General features: G+C 40.0%; 2 protein-coding genes across 2 annotated transcripts in view; both read right to left on the reverse strand.

Moving 5' to 3' along the window:
- Positions 1–82: 82 nt before the first annotated feature.
- On the reverse strand, positions 83–11,067 carry LOC141333978 (membrane-spanning 4-domains subfamily A member 4A-like). The gene is made up of 8 exons (XM_073839131.1): positions 10,989–11,067; positions 9,398–9,598; positions 5,819–5,929; positions 5,665–5,733; positions 1,466–1,606; positions 1,215–1,331; positions 443–523; positions 83–302 (listed from the first exon to the last, which is right to left on the reverse strand). The coding sequence occupies exons 2-8, from the start codon at positions 9,569–9,571 to the stop codon at positions 228–230; spliced, it is 768 nt and encodes a 255-aa protein (XP_073695232.1). The 5' UTR covers positions 9,572–9,598; positions 10,989–11,067; the 3' UTR covers positions 83–227.
- Positions 11,068–16,431: 5,364 nt separating this feature from the next.
- The window catches only part of LOC141333977 (membrane-spanning 4-domains subfamily A member 5-like), a 10,604-nt gene continuing 5,885 nt past the window's right edge, over positions 16,432–21,150 (reverse strand). Inside the window, exons 5-8 of the mRNA XM_073839129.1 lie at positions 17,420–17,560; positions 17,169–17,285; positions 16,954–17,034; positions 16,432–16,691 (exon numbers count right to left, since the gene is read on the reverse strand). Coding sequence (XP_073695230.1) covers positions 16,617–16,691; positions 16,954–17,034; positions 17,169–17,285; positions 17,420–17,560 — 414 coding nt within the window. The 3' untranslated portion in view covers positions 16,432–16,616. The remainder of the gene's footprint in view (positions 16,692–16,953; positions 17,035–17,168; positions 17,286–17,419; positions 17,561–21,150) is intronic.

A 21,150-nucleotide genomic window follows, 5' to 3' on the forward strand; every position in this document is an offset into this window, starting at 1 on the left:
ATCTTTTGAACTTGAGTTCATAATATTTCAGTATTTCATATAAAGAGAATGGGACAAAGCCTTAACAAAACTTTAATTTTTGTTTTAAGTGCCCACTTTTCTTATATACAATCCAAATATATTTGTAAAATGTGTAATTAAGCATATGATAAAGTGAGATTAATAGATCAAATGATATTTTCTTATACATTCCCATATATTTTGTTTCTTAAGGGACTCATTCATATTTATTTGGATTCGCTGTATTGTGGAGGAGCATCTTCAGGCGGGTATTGAATGGTGGAGCTGCTGGCCAAAGGTATCTGCAAGACAACAAAGCACTGTGTGATCAGCTTTCTTGCTTGATTGCTTATTTGCACCCACACTCCCGATACATGGACTTTCAACACCTTTACCATTTTACTCAAAGTCCAACTAATCTGGTGCTACAAGTTTCTCTTACCTTTGAGCTGTTAAGATCCTGGAAATTAATGGGCCTGCAATCAGAGGACTGTGGTGGTAAAACCTGTTGGACAAACTGCACCTTTGGAAGAAGAATTAGGGATGCGTTAGAACTGAGTTCAAGAAAAGGTGTTTAATAGAGAAATACCTGACAAATAATGAAATACAGTGTTAGGCCGCGTTCACACTTGCCGTCCTTTTCCAAACTGCCAGCGTCTGTTTTACATTCTAATCCTATGGAGTAAACCGTCTTTTCAAAAAAGCCCTAGCGCTTTTTTTAAACGCCACCGCCGGGCGTCTTTTTCTGCAGCTCAGAGCGTCTTTTTAAGTTGAAAAAAGTTGATTTTTTTTAAGAAAACACCCTACGTCAAGCGCTTTTTTGACAGCTGACCAATGACAAGCAAGTAGCGGGACCTATCGTTTCCATAACAACAAAAACAACAAGAAAAAAAAAATGGAGAAGTTGCCGGTAGATAAACTAGTTTCGGAGCACAAGGAGTTGTATGATATGAGTAAACAACTCTATCATAATATACATCACAAAGAGGCTCTTTCTCGACATTTCTTCACCACACAGCACTATGCTACTGTTGCAGCTGTTGCTATAGCAACAAAAGACGCACTCGGCTGCTTTTTGTAACAGAACGCTGCCAACTTTTTTTTTTACCAAAAAAAACGCCCTGGTCAACTCTCTCTTGTCAAAAAAGATGCCAAGTGTGAACGCGGCCTTAAGTAGCAAAGTTCAGAAACCCCTGATTTGACTCATTACTCACCTGAGAAGGACAACAGCAGTTGTTGCCTTTACAGGCAAATGCTGATAGAAAGATGGAGATGATAAACTCAAGCAAGGCGAATACCAACAACACACCTCTGATTCCCTTGTAGAGAGTCTGAGAAAAAAAGAATCAACATTAACACAAATTAACTGTGAATTCTCATACACTTACGAAACTGACCAAAAACTGAAAATGCAAATCAATTTTAAATTTTGCATCCCTAGTGAATATAAAAGTTGATGACATACCTCATACTGTGTATCTAATTGATAACAGTCATAATCGCTGCAGTGATTGTATGGCCATAAAACAAAAAACAGTGAATGTATAATAATAGCAATGCCTGCGGTAATAGTACTGAAAATGTTCATTCCAAGTGAAGCTTTCACCTACAAGCAGAAAACAAAACAAAACAGATTAATAAATTAGCGAAAACTTCCAAACATTGTTTTAAGATGTTAATGTAGATAGAAAAGTATATGCTACTGATACTTTCTTCTCTTACATCTTATTTAGACACTGTCTGCCCCTTGTCTTCCAGGCCAGCCCATACAACCCCTTCTGCCCCTTGGGTTTGGCGCAAATCAAAAAATCCTACCGACCTTAATGTGTATCAGTCAGTCCTCTCCTCCTTCTCTGCTGATGTCTCCACTGCTAAAAGGACATACTTACACAAACTTAACAATATGTCTAACTCTTCTATACTCTTGCAGAGAGTTCTTTGCTTTTACCAATCATTAAGTCTTTCCTGCGTGCCTTCTGGGTAATGGAAGGCAATACAGGCAATGAGACTGGCAATACTGACAGATTTCAGGTGATCTCCTGGCTTTCTATGTCATTTTGCACCTTGTTATTGTCACGTCCACACAAACAAGGAGAAGGTAGGATCAGTAGGATCAGGTGAATACATACGGGACAGTGCGTCTGCCTTGGTGTTTTTGTGACCTGGTTGATAAGTGATCCGGAAGTTGAAACGTGCGAAGAATAGTGACCAGCGAGCTTGGCGTGCGTTAAGCCTCTTGGCTTGTTGGAGGTACTAAAGGTTTTTGTGATCGGTTACCACGGTGAAAGGATGCTGGGCTCCCTCTAACCAGTGCCGCCACTCTTCGAGGGCCAACTTGATAGCCAGCAGCTCACGATCACCTATCCCATAGTTCTGTTCAGCTGGGGTGAGTTTTCTGGAGTAGTACGCACACGGATGGAGGGATCGGGGTTCACCAGACCATTGTGAGAGTACAGCTCCAACGCCTACATCGGCCGCGTCCACTTCCACGACGAAAGGCTTTGACGGGTCGGGATGTTGAAGTATCGGCGCTGACGTAAACATGGTGGTCGAACACTTTTTTCAAGGCTTTTTGAGCTTCGGGGTTCCATTGGAGTACTTTACGTCCTCCCTTCAGGAGGGAGGTAAGAGGTGCTGAAAGGAGACTATAGTTCTTGATAAAACGACGGTAAAAGTTGGCGAATCCCAAGAAGCGTTGAAGTTCTTTCACCGTTTTGGGTTCCGCCCATGAGGTCACTGCATCCACCTTACCAGGCTCCATGCGAACTCCCTCCGCAGAGATCACGTATCCGAGGAAGGAGACGGTGGGCTGATGGAATTCGCACTTCTCCTTCTTCAGGTAGAGCTGGTATTTACGGAGACGTTGCAGGACTTGGCGAACATGGTCGTGGTGTTCTTCTAGGTTGCGTGAATGGATCAGTATATTGTCAATGTAGATGATGACAAAACAAAGGAGAAAGTCACGGAAGATTTCATTCATGAAGTTTTGAAATATGGATGGACTGTTGGCCAGGCCATAGGGCATCACCTGATATTCATAGTGTCCAGTCGGGGTAATGAAGGCGGTCTTCCACTCGTCCCCTTCTCGGATACGGATCAGGTTGTAGGCGCTGCGGAGGTCGAGCTTGGTAAATATACGGGCCTCACGGAGTTCCTCTAAAGCAGCTGGCACTAGAGGAATAGGGTAAGCAAACTTTACCGTCGCTTCATTCAGCACCCGATAGTCTATGCAGGGCCGGAGTCCTCCATCCTTCTTTGGAACAAAGAAGAAACTAGACGCCGCTGGAGACGTGGAAGGTCTGATGAACCCCTGTTGGAGTGCCTCCTGGATGTAGTCCTTCATGGCCTCCTGCTCAGGACGGGAGAGAGGATACACTTTTCCATGGGGTAGTTTCGCACCTGGCAGTAGGTCGATGCTACAATCCCAGGGCCGGTGAAGTGGTAATTGGGTGGCTCGTTCTTTACTGAAGACGTCCGAAAAGGAGTGATAGATGGTGGGAATGGTGACTGAAGAATGAGTGTTGGGGCTCTCTATAGTGGTTGCATTGAGGGAGACAGCGTGAAGAGGTTGTTGTGAAGCTGGTGATGGAGATTGGTAACCGTGGTTCTGGCATCCTGCACTCCAGCCAAGGATTTCTCCTGTGCTCCAGTCGATGTGTGGCTGGTGTTCCGCCAGCCATGGCCTGCCCAGGATGACGTCCACATTGGCTCGGGGAAGCACGAGAAGGGTTAGGTTCTCATGATGGTTAAATTGAGAAATTAAGGTTACCTCTTTGGTCCGTCGGGAGATTTTACCGTCGCCCAATGGTGAGTTTTGAATTGTGATGATGCGGTATTTGATCTCATTTTGTACAGTGGGAATTTGATGCTTGGCAATGAAATATGAGGAGATAAAATTGCCAGCCGCTCCAGAATCCACAAGGACATGTATGGGGAGAGTACGAGAGTCCACAATTAGGTTTGCAGAAATACGGGGTAAGTGAGATATGGCAGGAGAAAAGGCTACTGTACTCACCATTGGACGAGGTGGTCGAACTGGGCAGGTGTTGATGAGATGTGAGGCCTCTCCACAATACAAGCACAGATGGTTGTTAATACGACGTCTCCGCTCTGCAGGGTCTAGATGATAGGAATCGGTGATCATAGGCTCCTCACTGTCTCGTTGGGGTGACGATGCTCTGTATGGAGGGGAACTAGCCACAGACAATGTAGAAGGACAGGCAGAGAGATGTTGCGAAACACCAGTAGCTTTCTTTATAAAAGTTTCTAGCGGTACGTTATCATCATAGATGACCATGTGTTTGCGAATTTGTGGTTTGAGTCCTTGACGATAAGCCGCCAGGAGAGCAATTTGATTCCAACCACTATGGGCGGCTAGAGAGCGAAAGCGGAGGGTGTATTCGTGTGTGCTGTCTGTGCCTTGACGCAGAGTGATGAGTTCATCGTGCACGGAGAGGGGAGTGATAGCTGCTCCAAACACTTCCTTGAAGTGAGAGGTGAACGCACTGTGTGAGGCCAGCGCTGGACTTCTTGACTCCCAGAGCGCATTCGCCCATTGAAGTGCCGGTCCAGTGAGAAGAGAAACCATGAATGAGATTTTGGAGACTTCGTTCGGGAAATGGTGAGCATTCGGCTCAATATAGAGAGAACTTTGGAGGAGAAAGCCATCACAACCGCCTGGATCGCCGGAATAATTCAGGGGGCGAGAGATGGGCGTGTTGGAGATCGTTGTGGTGTTAGTTCTGGTCGTCATAGGAACAGATTGCAGAGATTGGCGGAGAGCAGTAACCATTTCCGCGAATGGATCGGGAGAATCAGCGGCTGTTGATGCAGACGCCTCCATGAGCGAGCTGTAGTAATTTTCCGGGCTGGAATCCTGTCACGTCCACACAAACAAGGAGAAGGTAAGTATATTTCAAGGTATTTATTAACAGACGTGCACACTTCACACAGGTGAAAACAGGTGAGTATAGACTTCGATATCCGAGTCATCAAACACAGTCCAAACAGGTAAACATGAGTTCATAGGCAATCGCCAGCAAGAGCAACAATCACTTCCCTTAAAGTGGGCAATATGTGTTTCACAGGTTCACTCAGATGCAGTCCGTTGAGAGCACAGGAGAATCAAGAGAAGGGGGAGAAGATCCAAGGAGAAGTGTCCATGTAACTTCGATTCCAGCCGGTGAGTGAATGACAGAGGTGAGTATATATAGGGAGTGGTGATTGCAGTGCCAGGTGTGGGTGATTAGAACTCTGGTGATGGTTCACGGGCGTGGTGCAGTGAGGATTGGTTGGTTTGAGATGGGTCACGGTGATTGGGGCTGAGGGAACGTGCTGAGGGTGTGACAGTTATCTTCATGTGTTCAATACTTATTCCGTGTCATTTCACTTTATTTATTATAACTCAATTTGTATACTTAAATGTTCTGATTTATTTGTGAATTCGATATTTGGCTTGATGGCTACATCTGGTGGAAATGTTGTGTCAATAGCCCACTTAGAAATCCCCTTACTAATAAAAATGCTGATGTGTCAAATATTATTTGTATTATTACTGTAGGTATAAACCAGTAAAGAAAATCAGCCCAAACACAACAGAACACTATTTCTGTGCTTCCAGTGTGGTGCTTGGACCCTTACAAGTAATAACGGCTGTGTACATACCAGACACAAACTGGAGGGTGAATTAATCTTGTTTTCTGCAGAAATGCAGAGTGCGCCAGCGGTAATGTACTGAGAAAAGAAAGACAAGAATTTAGACTTGCGTTGGAATAGGTAGATTGTATTAGAAAAGACTAATTATATAATTGTTTCTTACGATGATAGATCCCCAGTAAGGAAGACCACTAATGACAAAGATGGACTGTATGTAAACTGTGCACACAATGCCTAACAGGAGAGTCAGCACACCGATCATTATCTGGACCGCCTGTGAGGGACAAAAAGAATGCAGAAAGTGTGAGTATGATGAGAGTCTTTCATATAGTTAAACAATATACAATATAGATTAATGGCAGCTGTAGTTATGTAACTTCTATTCTGTCATAATCATGGTCCCTGTTTTGTAATGTGGTTCCTTTGCCTTTTCGTATTCCTGGGCTGCAAACTTTAAGCACACTGAGCTCGGAAAAGCAAATATTTTTTTAACAAACCGTCCGACGAATCTTTACAAACACACAAAACACAGCTTTCCAATAAGATTTGTCCAAAAAGGACGAGAGCGGTTTTGAAAACCAGTGTAAACAAACACATAAGAGGAGTATTCTATGAGAGAAGAGGATGCACCCTTGTTATCATCGCATCAGAGAACAGATGGTTATTCTCACATGTTCTTAATATACTTTCTATTAATTCTCCACTGAATTATGTGATCTGGAGAAGAACACTGTCCATTTTCTTTTGTGCGCAAGTGTTATAAGAGAGTCAGAGCGCGTTCACTCTCTAGATCGCTTGAAACATTTTTCTACTGTTCTACACATGAAATGTGAAAGCAAACAGATATATACAGGTGCTGGTCATATAATTAGAATAACTTCAAAAAGTTTATTTATTTTTACTAATTCCATTCAAGAAGTGAAACTTGTATAATGTTTACATTCTTTTCACACAGACTGATATATTTCAAGTGTTTTTTTCTTTTAATTTTGATGAATATAACAGACAACCAGTGGCAGCCGGCCCATAGGGGGCGCTGGGGCACCGCCCTCCCTGATAAAAGGGGCTAAAAATGTAAAATGTATTTTTACAAATTAAGTTTTTTAATTCGGTTTTACCCACCAGTATGTGCCTACATGCGATATGAAAACATATACAACATTTCCCACCTAGTGACATTCATTCACCAGTGAATTTCCACAGACAGACTTGTATCGTTTCTGTCAGCCAAATAGCCAGTCATGTACTGTTGCTAGTTTAAATTAATAAATATGCGGCCAATCAGTCTCTCAGAATTTTATGGTCTTGGGGCGCTGAAAATTCTGCCCCAAGCAGCAGAAAATACCGCGAGATTTAAGTTTTTTTTTTTTTTTTTTTTTTTTTTTGAGGCGCGGTCAATCAGAGTAATGATGGCGAACTTAACGAGCGAAGAGCAATTTCCACCAAATTCGGTGAGATCACAAGCCGTTCAAATGAAGCAAAAAATAAAACAATCTTACGAATCATGGAGCTTGGATAAAGTCATGTAAAGTCATGCCTTTTATCGTTTTCCCTGTTTGCTATTTCAAAGTCCTGTCACCAAAGCGTTGTGGACAACTACACAGAGAGTAACTGAAACAATGCAGTTTAACTCGATCGTCGGGGTACAAGCACAATGATTTGTGTAGATGATGCAGTTACACAATAGACGTCTTTTTTTCAAGTAAATTGTGAGTGTTTATGTTAGTATTATTATAAGCACAATATTATTTATATATATATTCATACACACACACACACACACACACAGATAGATAGATAGATAGATAGATAGATAGATAGATAGATAGATAGATAGATAGATAGATAGATAGATAGATAGATAGATAGATAGATAGATAGATAGATAGATAGATAGATAGATTGACAAATATATTGTCAATACCACTATAATTAGGTCAAAACAATTAATGGTCTACAAGTATTTAGTATTTACAGTTTTTGCATAACAGTTACTTATTATATCGGACTATATATAACTTTATGAAAATTAATTTATATGCAATGTTTTACTACAAATCAATTTATTTTCACTGTCTTAAAACTGAGAATTATCCTGTGGCTCCCTCGTGTGGATAATATTAGTATTATGGCCTTCATCTCTGAAACACATTAATATAAATGGCTAATATTTTTTTGGATGATTACAAATGTTTAATGATTACTTTACTGATAATAAAGCCTGTATTAACAATGTGATTTATTTTGTGTGTGCCCCCCTAAAACTTTTTAGCACCAGCCGCCACTGCTGACAACTAATGAACACCCCAAATTCAGTTTCTCAGGAAATGTGAATATTACTTAAGACCAATGCAAAGAAAGGATTTCAACTGAAAAGTATGAACATGAAAAGTATGAGCATGTACAGCACTCAATACTTAAGTTGGGGCTCCTTTTGCCTGAATTACTGCAGCAATGCGGCGTGGCATGGAGTCGATCAGTCTGTGGCAGTGCTCAGGTGTCATGAGAGCCCAGGTTGCTCTGATAGTGGCCTTCAGCTCTTCTGCATTGTTGGGTCTGGCATATCGTATCTTCCTCTTCACAATACCCCATAGATTTTCTATTGGCTTAAGGTCAGGTGAGTTTGCTGGCCAATTAAGAACAGGTATACCATGGTCCTTAAACCAGGTACTGGTAGCTTTAGTGCCAAGTCCTGTTGGAAAATGAAATCTGCATCTCCATAATGTTGGTCAGCAGCAGGAAGAATGAAGTTCTCTAAAACATCCTGGTATACAGCTGCATTGACCTTGGACCTCAGAATACACAGTGGACCTACATCAGCAGATTTCATGGCACCCCCAAACCATCACTGACTGTGGAAACTTTACACTGGACCTCAAGCAACATGGATTCTGTGCCTCTTCTCTCTTCCTCCAGACTCTGGGCAAATTGACTTTCATCAGAGAACATAACTTTGGACCACTCAGCAGCAGTCCAGTCCTTTCTAACATGCTTCTGACGCTGTCTGTTGTTCAAGAGTGGCTTGACAAAAGGAATGCGCCAGCTGAAACCCATGTCTTGCATACGTCTGTGTGTAGTGGTTCTTGAAGCACTGGCTCCAGCTGCAGTCCACTCTTTGTGAATCTCCTCCACATTTTTGAATGGGTTTTGTTTCACAATTCTGTCCATTGTGCGGTTATCCCTATTGCTTGTACACTTTTTTAACACATCTTTTCCTTCCCTTTGCCTCTCTAGTAATGTGCTTGGACACAGAGCTCTGTGAACAGCCAGCCTCTTTTGCAAAGACCTTTTGTGTCTTGCCCTCCTTGTGCAAGGTGTCAATGTTCATCTTTTGGACAACTGTCACATCAGCAGTCTTCCCCATGATTGTGTAGCCAACCGAACTAGACTGACAGACCATTTAAAGGCCTTTGCATGTGTTTTGAGTTAAGTAGCTGATTAGAGTGTGGCACCAGGTGTCTTCAGTACTGAACCTTTTTTATGATATATTTTCTGTGATTTGGTCACATACTGTATGTTTGTATTTGTTTGTATAGGATTTTAATAAACTGTAATAGGGTTCATCAAAACTCGCCTCCAGTAGATTATTGTTACAGAATACTTAACCGACAAGTCTGGTTTCTTTCTGCACTTTCGCCAAGGCAGTAAGTCACATTCTTCAATAAAAACTGTGTATGCTTTGTTAATGTGTCTATCCCACAGAGTTACACATGCATAAAATGGTTTATAAGACATTTCTCACCCCAAGGGCTTTCGGCTGGCCTTTCAGAAAAGCCTGAAGTCCTTGAAGAGGCGAAACTCCTGCCCCCTGTTGGACATAAACAGGCACTGGAGCATTTTCCACCGTCGTTTGTGTTGGTGGTTGATACTGGATGACGAGCGTTGAAGAGTTCACTGGTATAACCGTGTGGGACATTCTGGTTTCTGAATCTCAAACCTGTACCTGTTCAAAACCACAGTGAATCAAAACAGGTGAACAATACGATTAGGAAACAGCTCATAATACAGGAAAAATCTGGTACTTTTTGAGCATTTCCAGTCAGTGTACACTTATGTAGATGTTTCTTTAATGTAATCGTGTTGCCTCTAACCTGAAATAAAAAAGAGAGCTGGATGAAACGGAGAATGTTTGAAGAGATTGAGAAGAAAAGAAGAAGAGTTTAGGATGAGAATGAAGATGAGGGATGAGGAGAAGAAAAAAGAAGGCTGCAGCTCAAGAAGACTCCTCACCCCTCTGAAAATGTCTGAAAGAATTGCTAAAAAATACATATTAATGTAACATAACACTGTATCTGGTGTGATGATTAATTCTATAACAGTGATTATGATATTAACCCGTTCAGTTTTAAATTATGTACCAACAGATTCTTTATTTCTTCTGAAAAATCTCAACTCAAAAATCTGATAATTGATGTTTTTTAAAGGAAATGCAGCATTGCATGTATGAACATTGCATACCACACAGACTGACATTTTATATAAATATAAACATCTGAATCTAAGTGAGTTGAGTAATGACTCTAGCAGAGGAAATAAATAAATTATTGACTCCAAACTCGTCAACAGTAGTGTATATTATTACAATTGATTTCCTTTGTGCATAAATGCTGTTTTTAACTTGTTTATCATAGAAGTCTGAAAAACTCAGCACTGTATATGTGACTTGGATTTCAAAAAAAAAAATTGTAGGTCTTTTCAGGTTTCTGCTCTACTGAAAAAAGAAAAAAAAAGAAAAGCTGAACTAGGATGGAACTGCGGTTATTCCGTTTTTTTCTGCCTGGAAAAACCTTGCGCAATCACATCCTGTCACGTGTTTTCTTCAAGGGGAGATAATGGAAAGAAAAACAGTAAGCTGTAAAATTGTTTGTGCTAGCAACCAGTGTGCTTAGACAAAACATTAAAATAATATTATAATAAACGCCAGTTTGCAATATCAAGGAGCAAATCGAGCTGTTTTGTGAAGTTAAAGCGGAAAGCGGATGGTAGATTTATTATTTTACAAAACGCCACGCCCAAACTAACGGGAAAATATGGAGAATATAGCATTACATTCGAGTCCAGACTTGTGGAGCTTCCTTGATTCCGCGCCCTCTTGCTTTCACTTCATTTACTGTATGTAACGTAACTATTAAATAAATTATAATTGTTTGTGAAGAGAAACTTCATCTACTCTCACTTCTAAGCATGGATTAAAATGGTAAACGTTAGCAATATATAAATTGTCCCTGACTTCTCGAATAAACACCACTATAAGCATATCAAAAACACACATCTCCTGACATTTATATGGCAGTATCATGCAAGTTATGAGAAGGATACAAATAAGAGAGAACCTGCAGTCTTTGGTTTACAGCTTTCAGAAATTGCGTCTGCCTTCTCACAAGACGGTTTCGATTTCCATGTGGAGCATCTATAAACACGGAGTGCATTTAGGCCACGCCCACTCTCTCCATTGACTTTCTATTGCGCACTGCAAACAATGCTTTCCTTACTAAGACGTTTTGTCTCGTTTCCAGCCAAAATATCTGAAAATTCTTAAATCACGAAGGATTTTCTAGATGAGTTAAAATATATTGTCTTGTTTTCAGAAAAAAACATGTTAAAATTAAGTGAGTTTTTGCTTGAAACAAGTGAAATAATGATTATATTATTATGATTATATACAAAACAATCTAGTCTGCTCGAAACAAGATTATTTTTGTCACCTCATTAGCAGATTATTTTGCTCGTTTCAAGCTAAAACTCGCTTAATTTTAACTTCTTTTTTCAGAAAGCTAGACAATCCTTGATTTAACCCCTTGTGCTCTGCAGCTATTTGGGGGATTTCCACCTGCATTTGGCCTAACCCTAAATTCAAATGGTTCCCCTATACACATACAATGGAGGGGAAAAAATGGTTTCATTGTATAGAAAACCATTTAAACCACATGATATCAGTGTAATTCTTTATAAATAACATTATATAGGTTTCAAATATTACAATAAAAACTAAAAAAAACATATGCTCTTTTTAAAAAAAAGTCTGTTATTCAGGTTTTGGGTGTCCCAGCTATTTGCCACTTGTTTTGTTTGATTCCACTAGGTCTCAGGATATACCAGAAAAAATGATTTTTTCATATAACAGTTTCTAACAGGAGGTTATTGAATTATAACCGAAGGGAGTCACATTTCTCCCTTTTTCCCCCTGTTTCCCCCTAAAAGTGTCCTTGTGTGTTTCTTTGCACATTACCCCTTAGAATCCTATTTTACTATGAAACATAGCACTTTTCATGATTATTGACTGAATTATGTTTGCCTGTGTATTTACTGAAACACCTGCGGTACTTTACTGTCAATATTCAATATACACTCAATACATAGCTTAGCAGATTGTTTTGGTGGCTTTTACGTTTCAAACTAATTATAAGAATATCACAAACCTGAATAGAAGCACTGTAATACTTATAGACGCGCTTATGAGCCGCGGATGCTCTCCTCTCCATGGCAACCTGTCCGTTATTTTTTTATTTAATTTTGTTTTAATTTAATATTCTCTATTGTTTGTGCAAAAGTAATAAAACCCCATAACAAATCAATTTGAGATCATGTTTGAATTGATGATGAGTTTTTAAAATGTCTGAATGCTGTATGTATCAATCTCTCACAAGGTCAAAATGACCCTCAGGAAAGTTACTGGACATTAGCAAAGCAAAAAACCAAACGGTCAAAATAATGGGCTTATAGAAACGTTATAATAGATAAAATAAATGTGTACATTTCCAGTACCACCAATCAATGTCTGTGTCATCAATCATGCTTCTGTGGCTCCTTTCGATCACCACTAGAGGGCACCCTCTCCCCAGTACTAACCTTTTCTGACTGCATTTCCCGTTCACAGGTAGCCTGGAAAAATCCAGACCCAAATCTATTAAGATATTGGGTCTGGCATTGAGCAATGAAAAGGACCTAACTCGAGGGGCGGCACCAAGCATGCATTTGAAATTCTCACAGCACGCAATTGGATAACTCCAGACCAATCACAACAATACATGGTGTGACATATCCAGAGCGACGATAAGAGTGGATTTCAATGTTATAACATAAACAATGTGACAAGATTAATAACTATTAATTACGACAGCCGAATCAACCTCATAAAACAATTAGGTCCGATCAAACTATTCATTAACTATCAACTAATATGTGGATGGACGCTAGCGTTTCATTCAGATGCGAGACATATCGTCCTGTTCCAGTTAGGCTACTGTATAACTATTGAATAGTTCCGTTTTTCGTTACAGTGAGTTTACCAAGTGACTCTTACCATTTGTAAATGAGATGGACCTCATCCACCACAATCCCGATCAGGTTGTCCCGGTAGACCTTGTTCGATAACATTTATCACCACTTCTTTTTTAACAGCCAGGACTCGAGACTGCCGAATGCTATCTGGCATTGCCCACTTCGGATCTGTTCCCCTTCATGGTCGCCCATACGCTTAACTACCAGCGGAGCTAACTGATAGATTAAACTCTTGCTGTATCCAGTCCGCAAAACAGCAAAAACGTCCTTCTTGCAAAGGAACAATTCGAGCGCGGCTTTCTGTTCCTCTTTTGTAGCGGCCAAAGCCGTTTCAAACAACTGATTTTCATCTGTAGAATAGATCGCTTTCAATGTTTACTAAATGATTCCGTACCTCGCAGCGCTGTCGTCATGAGCTTAACTCGCCTCTGGCACGCCTACATCAGATACACCGATTTGATTGGTTCCCAGAATTGCTTACGCATTGCAGTAACGTGCATCATTGCTCGAGGCCAGAGTGTCTTGCAGAGACAATTCAAATTGTGCTCTCGCGAGACCTCTGGATTTCCAGGGTAGTTCACAGGAGTCAAATTGGGACAAAGTGGGACACACTTGGATCTTTACTGTTTTATACTACCCAGAAAGTACATGTACGTCTGCAAGATGTCTGATCTGGAAAGCATCTGCTGTGTACAAATGTCTGGCAGACGTCTGTAAATGTCAGTTTTACATACATTCTAATTAATAAACATCTTAAATACATCTAATAGACGTCTATTTGACATCTGATAGGAAACGTCCAATAGACGTATTGCAGATGAGCAAACTACGTCTTGCAGATGTAAATGCAGATGTCAAATAAACATCTCAGAGATGTATGTGCAGGGAGACAACAAAACTCTGTACAATCCTGGATGTAAGTTATTCCCCTTATAGCACATGTACATCTCGGAGACGTCTATTTGACGTCTGCAAGATGTCTATTGGACGTTTTCTATCAGAAATAGACGCTTTTATCCAAAGCACAAGCACAGTATAAAGTGTGAGGGGGATTATTTTAAGAGAAACAGGTTTGTTGAATTATTGTTTGCACAATTATTTTTGAGTTCCATCAAGGGGAGAAAATGTCTATCAGAAAGCACACAGGTTGAACGCAGGCCTCAAGTTCAAGTATAACCTAATAATCCTGACCAATCTTTTTTAAAGATAGATTAAGAGATAAAGAGAGATTTTTTTTCATTTTCGCCTTTATTTTGATAGAACAAAAAAATCAGGAAACGTCTGCAAGCCAGGACTCAAACTCGGGAGGCCCAAAGCACAGTGGTGCTGCATGTAAAGAAATTGTTTTTTGAGGAAAACATTTCAGCATTGTTCTCCATATAGTGGACTATGGTGCCCGCAAGTTTGAACTTCCAGAATCTAGTTTAAATGCAGCTACATATGGCCCTAATCAGGGATGGGGAACCTTGATCCTCGAGGGCCGGTGTCCCTGTAGAATTTAGTGCCAACCCTAATCAAACACACCTGAACAAGCTAATCAAGGTCTTTAGGATACAGGTTGGTATTTTATTTTTCAGGGTTGGAGCTAAACTCTGCAGGGACACCGGCCCTCGAGGATCAAGGTTCCCCACCCCTGCTCTAAATGATACCAGCTGAGGAAAAATGTATCTCATTTTCTCCTCCAATTTCAAAATTGTGCTATATCGCTGCAGAAGTACCGACCCAATGTTTACAAAGTGAACATGCAAAGAAGGTTAAACGGCCTTTACAAAAAAAGGTAAAACAGTGATGTAGGAGAAAATGAGATAGGAGTTTTTCGACATACCCTAACTGTTTTAAACCGGAGTGCACAGAGTACACATTTAGAAATGATTAATCGTTTCGCTTGAAAAGACCCTTCTTCCTCGACTGGGATCGTTTAGATCCAACCTGCTTCAGCACAGCTGCCTGCAATTTTCAACCAGTCTGGAGCTTGATTGGCTGCTTCAGGTGTGTTTGATTAGGTTTGTAGCTAAACATTTCAGGATAGTGGGTCCACAGGAACAGGGTTGAATATCACTGGTTTAGAGTCCTTTGAAGCTACATTTAAACTGCATTTTGGAAGTTCAAACTTTGGGGGCACCATAGAAGACCACTACATGGAGAACATTGCTGTGTTTGATTAGGGTTGTAGCTTAACATTTCAGGATAGTGGGTCCCCAGGAACAGGGTTGAAGACCTCTGGATTGGAGCCCTTTGAAGCTACATTTAAACTACATTTTGGAAGTTCAAACTTGGGGGCACCATAGAAGACCACTATGGAGAACTTTGCTGTGTTTGATTTAGGGTTGTAGCTAAACATTTCAGGAGAGTGGGTCCTCTAGAACAGGCATGAAGACTAATGGTTTAGAGTCCTTTGTAGCTACATTGTGAAAGTTCAAACTTGAGGGCACCAATTTTTTTTAGCTGGGTTTATAATGTCCTTCAAAAATTAAGGTTTTACCTATTTGTCAGCAATACTTTTTTCTAAGGAAGTGAAAGTCATTTAAAATGATGATAAAATTTTGTATGACCACATATTAATTTTTATATTTTAATAAGTTTAATTTTTACATAAATGATTTGTTACGCTGAATGACGATTTATAATAATACTGCCATTATTCCCATATCCGAAATGTTTTTAGTATTAGTCTATCATTAAATTAGTTTTAAAAATATTCCATGATGACAGTCAATGTTGGCAGATGTTGAAATATAATAAGTATTTTAATCTACTGTTCACAACGATAACTGCACAGATATTGTTGGAATGAATGATGAAAGCATTGACAGCCAATCAGAATCCATTCAGCTTCAAAGAGCTTCAGCGTTTAAAGCCACATGCAGTTAACCTGCATCACATGCTTAGAACCTAAAGTGTTATCATTCATTGGTGTGGACACTAAGAGTTGGTGCGAACATGCTTCAAGAGTGCCACCGAAAACTAGGACAGGTGATACAAATCATGATAACGAGGGGAAGTCCAAATATGGGCAAAAGGAGAAACCAAAACAAACGGAATAATTGTGTTTGTACAAAGCAGATGCTTTATATAGACTATACTGGCCCACTTCAAGCCATTTTCATAATCTGAAGACCACGGCCACCAGGGAGAAAACAATCCAACGCTCTCTATTGACTTTGAATTGTGGGAAGCGGCCTCCCTGTCACTTCTGACTTATAACAAAAAAACAGAACAATGTCTAAAAGCTGCTATGAGACAAGGTGTACAGTAAACACCTTTACTGTGTCAGCTTCCTGCAATACAAAGTCAAAGGAGAGCGTTGGATCATCCCCACTGAAAATTGACTTTTGGTTCCTTTCGAATGATTTCTTCTAGTCTAAACTGATGACTGTTTGAATACAAGACTGCATGACATACAGTATGTCATGCATGTTTGCATGCTGTATATTTGCCTCTATATCTGATTATGTCTTTTCAACTTGAGTTCATAATATTTCAGTAATTCATATAAAGGGAATGGGACAAAGCTTTAATAAAACTTTAATTTTTGTTTTAAGTGCCCACTTTTCTTTTATACAATCCAAATATATTTGTAAAATGTGTAAGTAAGCAAACAAAAAAGTGAGATTAATAGATCAAATGATATTTTCTAACACATTCCCATATATTTTGTTTCTTAAGGGACTTATTCATATTTATTTGGATTCGCTGTATTGTGGAGGAGCATCTGCAGGCGGGTATTGAATGGTGGAGCTGCTGGCCAAAGGTATCTGCGAGACAAAAAAGCACTTTCTTGCTTGATTGCTTATTTTATTCATAATTATGCAAGATTCATTGCACCCACACTCCCGATACATGGACTCTCAACACCTTTACCATTTTACTCAAAGTCCAACTAATCTGGGCTGCGTTTCCCAAAAGCATTGTAAGCTTAAGTACATCGTAGACCCATTGAAACCAATGGAGCTACGATCAACTTAAGCTTACGATGCTTTTGGGAAACGCAGCCCTGGTGTTACAAGTTTCTCTTACCTCTGCGCTGTTAAGATCCTGGACATGAATGGGCCTGCAATCAGAGGACTGTGGTGGTAAAACCTGTTGGACGAACTGCACCTTTGGAAGAAGAATTAGGGATGCGTAAGAACTGAGTTCAAGAAAAGGTGTTTTAATGATAAATATCTGACAAATAATGAAATACAGTGTTAAGTAGCAAAGTTCAGAAACCCCTGATTTGACTCATTAGTCACCTGAGAAGGACAACAGCAGTTGTTGCCTTTACAGGCAAATGCTGATAGAAAGATGGAGATGATAAACTCAAGCAAGGCGAATACCAACAACACACCTCTGATTCCCCTGAAAAGAGTCTGAGAGAAAAAATCGACATTAACACAAATTTATCTGTGAATTCTCATACAATTGCGAAACTGATCAAAAACTGAAAATGTAAATCAATTTTCAAATTTTGCATCCCTAGTGAATATAAAAGTTGATGACATACCTCATACTGTTCCTGTAAATAATAACAGTTATAACCGCTGCAGTAACTGTATGGCCATATAACCAAATCCAGTGAAAGTAAAATAATGGCAATGCCTGCGGTTATAATACTGAAAATGTTCATTCCAAGTGAAGCGTTCACCTACAGGCCGAAAACAAAACATAAAACAGATTAATAAATTAGTGAAAACTTCCGAACATTGTGTTAACATGTTAATGTAGATAGAAAAGTACATGCTACAGATACTTTCTGCTCAGTGTACAATTCTCCTCACCACAAACTGTCAAGCACATCTTACCTGCAAACACACACTCGTTCACGTCCTTCTCTTCACTGTCTGAGACAGAAGTCTCCAAACTCAACCGTTCTAATCATCCCACTACTTGATCCTATTCCATCTCATTTAAACATTTGAACAAGCTCATATATCCATCTATTAAAGAAACCCACCCTTGACCCATCTCTATTTGAGAACTACAGACCCTTCTTCCTTTCATTGCAAAAACACTTGAACAAGATGTGTTCAAGATGTGTTCAAGTCTCAGTCTTTTTTTCACACAACCTCACTGGACAGCAATCAGTCTGGTTTCAGAAGTAAACATTCAACTGAGACTGCCTTGCTCTCAGTTGTTGAAGCCCTAACTGTGCGCTCACACCGCCGCCGGCGAGAGCGTCAAAGTGGCCGGAAGTCAATCATTTTCAATGTGAGCCGGCGGCGAGAAGCGGCGTGGCGAGTTTTGGGCGGTGTGGGCGTCGGGGAGAGTTGAAGTCAGGTCAACTTTATGGTAATGAGCTATGACGCGGCCTGGTGGAAACCAATCGGAATGTAGAGGTTCACTGCTGAGAGGTTTCCAAAGAACGCAGTCCTGTAAACTTGGTTCCGGCCACATTAGTTCCCAAGGAAAATGGAGGAGAAGTTAATTATTGCTGTGGCGGGTTTCCTGTAATCTACGACGTGTCACTGCTTTTAAGTTAGCACTTAACCATGAACACAAAAGCCACACCATACAAATGGCTTTTAATTGGTTTATTTCATTAGCAAACATGTAACTACAATTAAATTCAATTTCTTATTTTCATGTTTAAAATATTTAATGAGGTTAACTTACACCCTACTTGTGGTCAGTCTGCACAAGATCGACATGCTTGTTTGCTTTGCGGCCGCTTTAAATACAAGACCGAAGCGTTCGATCGTCAGAGCGCCAAGGAATCTTTCTACAGCGTTGCTTGCAGGGCGGCCAGGGCGAATTTTGACGCTATCGCCGGCGGCAGTGTGAATCCACAGTAAGACTGGCAAGAGCAGATTCCAAATATAAAGTATTTGACACATCAGCATTTTTATCAGTAAGGGTATTTCTAAGTGGACTATTGACACAAAATTTCCACCAGATGTAGCCATCAAGCAAAATATTGAATTCATCCAAAGAAATCAGAACATTTAAGTATACAAGTTGAGTCATAATAAATAAAGTGAAATGACACAGGGAATAAGTATTGAACACACTTTTTTTAATACTTTGTAGAAAAGCCTTTGTTGGTGTTTACAGGTTCTAGACGCCTCTTGTCTGGAGAGACCAGCCGTCTGCATTGCTCAGGAGTAATTCTGGCCCATTCTTCCACACAAACAGTCTTTAAATCTTGAAGGTTCCTTGGACTTCTTTTATGAACTTTGATCTTCAGTTCTCTCCATAGATTTTCTATGAGATTGAGATCAGGTGATTGACTGGGCCATTCAAGCAACTTGATTTTCGTTCTTTGAAACCACTTCATTGTTTCCTTAGCCTTGTGTTTGGGATCATTGTCTTGCTGGAATGTCCATCCTCTTTTCATTTTCAGCTTTCTGGTAGATGTCAGCAGATTTTTATACAGAATGTCCCGGTACATTTCTCCATTCATCCTGCCTTCAATAATATGAAGTCTGCCAGTACCCCTTGCTGAAAAGCAGCCCCAAACCATGATGCTTCCACCCCCAAACTTAACTGTTGGTATGGTGTTCTTGGGGTGGTGGGCAGTGCCATTTCTTCTCCAGACATGGTGTGTAGAATGACTGCCAAAAAGTTCAATTTTGCTTTCATCTGACCATACTATAGTCTCCCAATAATCCACAGGCTTCTCCAAATGCTGTTTCGCAAACTTTAACCGAGCCTCAAAATGCTTCAGTACATTGCTTATAGTTTTCTTTGAAACAACAGTACCTGCTGATGCAAGGTCTTCCTGAAGTTCTGCCCGAGTGGTTCTTGGCTCTTGGAGAACTCTCCTGATTATTCTTTGGACTCCTCGGACAGGGATCTTACGTGGAGCACCAGATCGTGGCCGGTTTATGGTGAACTAATGGTCTTTCCATTTCCGGATAATGGCCCCACAGTGCTCACAGGAACATTCAGCATTCTGGAAAGGCACCTATAACCATTCCCATCACAATGCTTTTCAACGATAAGATTACGAAGATTTTGAGAGAGTTCTTTGCTTTTACCCATCACAAAGTCTTTCCTGTGTGCCTTCTGGGTAATGAGCAGTGGTGGACAGTAACGAAGTAGTTGTACTTTGTTACTGTACTTAAGTACATTTTTCAAGTATCTGTACTTTACTGGAGTAGTTTTATTTTGAGTAACTTTTACTTTTACTTCACTACATTCCAAGGCATAAGATCGTACTTTTTACTTCACTACATTTCAAAAACATGTCGTTACTCCTTATAATATATCACGTGTTCCGAGACGCAGAAGCGGTGTCTGATTAATGAACAAACTGATTCTTTTCAATCGGTTTGCAAATCGCAACAAACGATTCATTCACGAATTGGACTGATCCAATTGCAGCTGTTCTCGAGTCGACAACTTTTTGATTCAAATGAGCCGTTTAGAGCGAGTCTCCCGTCAACTGGATTCACAAACAAGAACCGGGAGATAATGTGAGCGCGTGCGCGAGTGATGCTGCGAAAAGTAAGTTATAATGTCGCATTTTAGGATTAATTATTGTAACTGTCAGTTGTCTGCGAACTAAATCTGCTGTAGAGGGTGATGTATTTAAGCCCTCTGAAATGTTTGAATGCAGACACATTAACTTAACATCATTGTCTCTTTTTAGGTCAAAAAACATTAAAACAACGGATTAAATAAAATAACTCATGCCCGTTCATATTCGCTGCTGTAACATTAACAGTTTTATTAAAATGCTACGTATGTATCCTTATGTGACGTCTGTTTTTAAATTGTTTATTAACGCTATACTTTTTTATATTGTTCGGATCAACTAGCCTAGTAGACAGATGTTTATACAAATGTTTATTCATAACCATACTGAAAATAAGTAAATATAGCTGATGCTAACTTCCTAACAAACAAGCTTGCTGGTGCTAAGTTGAGGTAATTTTCAGATATGAAGTCCACATATTTATAATCAACCACCTAGACAGTTTACATCTGAGGGAAAAACAAAAGATGTGATGTTCAGAACATGGTACAGAACTACAGTAATTATCAAAGTGGGAAGTAAAGCCCTCTGTGGGCATTTGGCCAGGAGTGTTTTTACACAGACAATGTTTGAGAAAAAAGAAAAATATTATGAAAAATAATTACATTTTTCTTCTTAACTTCAGGCCTTATTCTCCTATCATTTATAACTGTGCCGTTCTGCAAAATAACAAGCTTTAAAAATAACACCTTTTCTTACTGGTTGAAATGAGATGGTCAAATCAGTTTTCTCTCAGGTACATGGCAATGTAAGCTTCA

This window comes from Garra rufa, chromosome 4 (genome assembly GCF_049309525.1).
Source record: "Garra rufa chromosome 4, GarRuf1.0, whole genome shotgun sequence".
Lineage (NCBI taxonomy): Eukaryota > Metazoa > Chordata > Actinopteri > Cypriniformes > Cyprinidae > Garra > Garra rufa.

Coding starts and splice junctions, on each gene's coding strand:
- LOC141333978 (XM_073839131.1), bottom strand. CDS start 9,571: ATGTCCCACACGGTTATACCAGTGAACTCTTCAACGCTCGTCATCCAG. Junction 1,332..1,465: donor AATTAGATACACAGTATGAG/GTATGTCATCAA, acceptor TTTTTTTCTCAG/ACTCTCTACAAGGGAATCAG. Junction 524..1,214: donor ACTGCTGTTGTCCTTCTCAG/GTGAGTAATGAG, acceptor CTTCTTCCAAAG/GTGCAGTTTGTCCAACAGGT.